At 38.6% G+C, this 6,000-nt stretch overlaps 1 protein-coding gene across 2 annotated transcripts in view; it reads left to right on the top strand.

Moving 5' to 3' along the window:
* Window positions 1-2,000: 2,000 nt before the first annotated feature.
* cd2ap (CD2-associated protein) overlaps window positions 2,001-6,000 on the top strand; it is a 46,446-nt gene continuing 42,446 nt past the window's right edge. Inside the window, exon 1 of one of the 2 annotated variants that reach the window (XM_065963572.1) lies at window positions 2,001-2,299. In XM_065963572.1, the coding sequence (XP_065819644.1) occupies window positions 2,296-2,299 (4 nt within the window). In that variant the 5' untranslated portion in view covers window positions 2,001-2,295. The remainder of the gene's footprint in view (window positions 2,300-6,000) is intronic. The other variant, XM_020644016.3, reaches the window with a different exon arrangement.

Genomic DNA, 6,000 nt, shown 5'->3' with positions numbered 1-6,000 from the left:
GTGAGAGAGAGCGATAAGCTGGTGAGGGGACATTGTTCCCCAAAATCAAACCTACTGCACAGAAGAGAACTGGTTTGGTCATGGTAAATGGACTTGAACTTGTTTATTTCTTTTCTAGTCTTCTGACTACTCAAAGCTCTTTTACACTGCAGGTCACACCTACACATTCACACACTGATGGTAGAGACTGCTGAGTAAAGAGTCCATCAGATGTGTCCTTGTCTTGCCCAAGGACACATGTGACATGTGGCTGCAGGAGCTGGGGATCTAACCCCTGACCTTGTGGTTGAGAGACGACCGACTCAACCACTGAGCCACAGCCGCCCAAAGACCATACAAGCCATATTGTGTGATTAACTTTAAAGAAATGAAAGGTAAAGGTAAATATGGGAAAATAACAATCCTTGAAGATGGAAATTAAATTGAAATAGAGGAGAAGAATCTTTCAGGAAGTCATTTTGGAAGTACATGCTACAAGGATCTTGAAAAGAAACTAAAAAAGTAACTGAGGCATAAAAGACTTCAAATTGACATGTTCTTCATATTGAACATGTCGATGTGCATAGCAAGAAGTTCCCCTGTGAAATGAATGTGCGTGGATCATCCCAGTCCTTTTGTGTGTCAGAATAATTAAAGACATACTGTATTTAAAGAAACTCTGTTTTGACCTTTTCTAAATTTCACACGCTCTCATCTGTGTGATGAGAGCGTTTCCTTCACCGCAAATGTGTTTTTTTTTTAGGTGTGGTCAGCATGCTTCAAATAGCATTGTGTCACTCAGCAGATGAGAGAGATCCTTTTGTGCCCTGAGATGCCAAACGATTTAATGACACTGCCAGAAGTTAATGCATCAAAAACAAACTGCATTCACAGACAGCGACACAGACGGGTAGAAGAGAAGATAGAAGGGGGGAAATGAAGGGAACGATGTGCTCATATATTTCCCTCTGTAGTGATGTTCTCAGAATGATACTGCGACAGGATTTATCACACCTGATGCTCAGCCGTTTTCCTGAAAGCCCGTATCCCTCAAATCAGCCTGTGTGCACTGTGCACATTACACCTACAGTCTGCTGTATGCACACCATGCCTGTCTGCTTCAACACCATTGATCTCCAAATACTCTAGTTATATCCAATGTTATAAGAGTTTGGGATTTTTCATCAGTTTTTATTTAATTTCAGTTTAGTTTTAATTTTTTTATTATTCTTTGTTAGTTTAGTTTTTGTTTAGTGAAAGTCTTGTGAAACTTCTTTAAACATTACCTCATAAAACATACAAGAAAGAGAAAAGTGTTTTAAATTCTGCAGTCAGCAAGATCATCAAAATGAAGTCTGACGTGCCTCAGACAAAAAGTAAGGATAGGCTGTGTGTCACTCTGTGTCAAAGACGACAACTGACAACATTTCCTCTACAATTTGATTTAGTTTTGTGTAAACTAGAATTTCCCTAAAATAAAATAAAAAGGTAAGGTCTAATTTTTATTTTTTGTTTCAGATAACAAAAATGCATTTATAAGTAGGCCTAACTATCAGTTTATGAAGTTATTTTCAATCATCATTGTGTGTGAATGACGCTATGATTCTATAGCTTTGTATGCTTAATTTTCTCTTATATTTCATCTTTAAAAAACGGTATGTTAATAGACAATAATGCTCAAATGTAGCCTAGTTATTATTTTACAAACTCAACTTAATTTTTAAACTACACCATGCAGCCGTTTGCGTTAATCTAAAAAAGTGCATTTTCTAAATATTCGCTTCAAGAAACTACAACAAAATATAACAAGTGTGGAGAAGTCAGAGAGGCATAATCGAGGTCTCTGACTTTCTCACACACACACACACACACACACACACACACACACACACACACACACACACACACACACACACACACACACACACACACACACACACACACACACTGGAGATCAACATTCCATCAAACATTCCTCTCGCTGGACTTCGCTCCCTGAAACATCGCGATGTTTCCTGATATTTTGCAGCCTGTCTGTCTTGGTGGCAGCAGCCGGCAGGCAGCAAGTCCAAGAAAAGGTGGAGACTATTGGTGAACTTCCTGCACAATATCCTTGAAACAGCACAAATTGAGAAGAGGGCAGGCTGGGGGAGAAGACGAATGGATGTACGGCTCACTTTGCTTCTTTTACGACAGTGAATCGACAGAAAACAAGTCGGTGGTCGATTAGACTTATCTACCTGTGTTTTAGCTAGCTGAGGCTGCAGGAGAGGAGATTCACAAACCTTTGATAGAGAGTGTGAGCGACGGACAGGAATGGGTGAGTTTTCCATGATGTGGCGCTTGTGAATGTGCGCACTGTGTTTGTAAAATACTCCTTTATTTGGACTAAACATGGAAAGGAAGTTTAACACACGGACTACATGACATTATGAACCAGTGACATAAATGTAGCTGTCCGCATTAAATCAGGAGGGAGTGGAAGTTAGCATGTAGCTAGCTGGTTAGCATAGCCAGCTCATTTGTGCTGCATGTCGATTTAATGTAAACAGAAACCCTGTAGGTGATGTCAACAAGGCCTCTGTGTATTAACATTACATTCCCTGTTTCTTCTTCTTGTGTAGCTCTGGCCTCCAAAGTTTGCTCTTTATGAATCAATTCTGCAGACAGGAAACTCCTAACATGAAGTTTATGATGTTTGTTTAAGGGCAGTAGAGATGATAAGACATTATTATTATTATTATTATTGTAGCATATTTTCCATGACAGTGAGTGTCGTACTGAAAGTCCCCACACCCTCTAATGTTTTGCTTGTCTTCACTTGAATCACAGGAGAGTAGGGGTCTGTTTTTGAGGTGGACCCTTCTCCAAATCCTTCATTTACCTGACCCTAATCATGATTATGACTCAGCTTAAGCCTGACAACAAATCATTGTTTTACTCCAAACACAACCTTAAAACCATATATATATATAATGAGTTGTTTTTTATTGCTTTGAAACTGGAACACAGGAGTTTCTGATGCTTTTCTTTAAGACACTGAGATTGGTGGTTGCGATGGCCGAGCTGACATTGTGTAGGGGAAATACTCTGATCTGTGTGTTTATTTATAAACCTTTTGTGAAACCAGCCCACTGCATCTCAAAAGATTTTGCAGCCTGAGGTCTGTGGGGTTGTGTGTGCTGACGGACTTGTTCACGACCTGTGTGCTATGCTGTGAAACTGGTTTTGAGCTCAGCCCCGCTTAGCACTCAGACTGCAAGTTGTGGTTTTGAAAAGTCAGAGAAAACAACACTGCTCTGCAGCATACACTTACTGTAAGAAGGACTACAGTATAACAAAGTAAGAGACACATGACACTAACACTTAAGACAAGATAAAGATAAACTTTATTGGTTTCCACGTGGAATTTCCACCACCCCATGGTGGAAATTTTTGCATTACAGCAGCTCAAGAAAACAGGAAACAGGAATATAATTATTAAAAATAAAAGTAGAATTTAAAAATCTAACATATTTACACCAGTTAAATAAAAAAAAATACAATAATAGAAAATTACACGGTATCTACACTTCCACTTGTGGAAAGAGTTATTGACTTAACTTAACTTATAATGCAAGAAGAAGAACAAGAAGTAGTTCTGTAAAACCTGAAGAAGAAATCTGATCTGGACTTTGACATGTTTAATAATCACTCCAAAAGGGGCTTCAGTTTAATGAGTTTGTAATGCAGGTTACTCTTCCTATACCTTTCCTCAGGTAGCTCATTGGTGAAGAGGATATCTCAGATGTGTTTAAACATGTCCAAGATGTTTGTGTGTGGTATGTGGTGTGTGTGTGCGCGCAAACCTCTCACCTGGTGTTTTCTTTCTTTTTTTTCACATTGCTGAGGCTACACAGAGCCTACCTGGTCTAGTCCTGGTCTGGACTAATATCATGACTTTTTTAAGCAAACCGTAGTTTTAAATGTTGTTGCTTTCTTGGGTATGTTTTCCAACACTGTGCCAGCTGCCACTCCTAAATCTTGTGTTTGCTTTTTACAGTATTGTTCCTTCAGTTTTGACAGTTTTTTAGGTAATGGTGAATTGTATTGGGGATGGACAGTCTCCATACCCCGAGGCCACGAGGACATTCCAGTTACTGTCTTATTTCTCTAGCCAACTTCCGTGAAGGATTTCATAGAAGCACCTAAACAAAGGTTGGACATATGCCAGAATGTCTGATTGAACATTAACCTCACTGGGCTGAACCAATATTTACTAGCTTATGGCTCCTGTTGATATCCCACCCTGGTTTTTTAACTTCCTTTATGCAGGTCGGTTTACCTTCTTAGGTAAATGAGGTACATAAAAGACATTATTTTAATCTAAATAAATAACCCTGACTAAACCAGAGGTGTGTGATATAGACAGGCAGGATAACGATCACAACCTTCTCATGATTCATGTTGATGTTTAATGTTAGGCATGATCGTTTTGTACTGTTTGTTCACATCTCCTTCGTTTGAGGACGGTTGCATTCACATCTCCCGTGGACCGTACACATGAATCGTACAGTGCCTGGGTACAGTATGTTTGTGTTCATAAAGATCAAATGAACCGGACTTTGGGGACAAGTGTACTCCGATCAAGGCCCTGGTCCCTAATGTGAAATCACTTTAAGTTATTTTTTTGTGCACCAGTTTCTTGCAAAATTGTGGTTTAGTTTTGTATTCTCTTTTGTGTCTTAAATCTATTTTAGTGTTCATTGGCACATTTTCACACAGTGATAGATTCATTTGGAAACATGTGTAAGAGATCCTGTGTTTCTGTTCTATTTTAGCCTTGCAGAACTCGTTTAGCTGTAGCTTTATAAGAACTGTAGCTAATGTGTAGATTAGGGATGTAACGGTGCACCTGTGATGGTATAAAATGTGACGTCTTCCAGGCAAAAAAATGTAGTGTTGTTTCAGCCGCAGTGGAACAGAGCAGAGGGAAGTGGGAACTACAGAGATCATCATCCTTGGATGATGCAGATATTGGCCGATACCGATTTTCTTACTTAAAATAACTTTATTGAAAGTTTAAAAAAATCTGTTCTTTAATGAAAATGTTAAACTTTATTGTATGTACATAATAAAACACTGATTGTTAAGTAACTGTATAGTTAAACCATGTTACATGGACTTCTCTCATGCTCACTAAATCAAATCTCAGTCCAGGTTACTAGATAGTTACTAAATCGCCTTTTGCAAAAAATAAAAAATAAATCTAAAGTTAATATCACTTGTATCAAACAATTTTTACTTTTCTCACACAAAAATGAGGTGCAACAGAACTTTTAAAACAACACAATGTAATTTAACTTTACATATTTATTTAACTTTGAAAAATGAAAGAACAGAACCTGGATCCTATATTTCACTTCATAAAACATCCCAAAATGAAGACAGTGCATCATTTCACAGGATAACAGTTACTTCTTTTAGAAACCTTGAAAAAACAAAAGTTTCTGTACTGTTTTAAAAGATATTAAACCGAAGAACATAAAAATCACCTTTTAGGTTTTTTCTTCAGTTCCTATGACTCTAACATTAATGGCTGATTTCTCTTCATGAACAAGAGCATCTCTGCCTCGTCATGGTTTCTTTTCTCCTCTAGTTGTACATGGAGCAGAGAGGTACCTAACTGCTGGGAAACGGTCTTTGTGTGTCTTCCAGTAGCTCGATGCATTTTGCCTCTGCTGATGGGCAGCTCAGACAGGTACCATGAAGGACTGTCCAGCAGGTGCTCCACCTCAGAGTTCTCTTTCATTACTTCTTCATGTGCTGAGAGCAGAAGGCTACATGTTTTTTAACTGGAGACATTTACTGTGTCAGGTACAGTGGGCTTTGATGCAACAGGTTGGTCACATGGGGGTCTGGTCTCCCCCTCCAGCACAGTCTCTGTTTCACTTGCTCCTTGACTTCTGCTTTGAAGTACAGATTCTTGTACCTTTAGTAAAAATTAAGACACAAGAAGTTCAAATGTTGTGTTTTAGATAA

This window comes from Labrus bergylta, chromosome 15 (assembly GCF_963930695.1).
Source record: "Labrus bergylta chromosome 15, fLabBer1.1, whole genome shotgun sequence".
NCBI classification, from domain to species: Eukaryota; Metazoa; Chordata; class Actinopteri; order Labriformes; family Labridae; genus Labrus; species Labrus bergylta.
The sequence above is the reverse complement of the archived record's forward strand: the minus strand, read 5'-3'. Positions and strand labels throughout refer to the sequence as shown.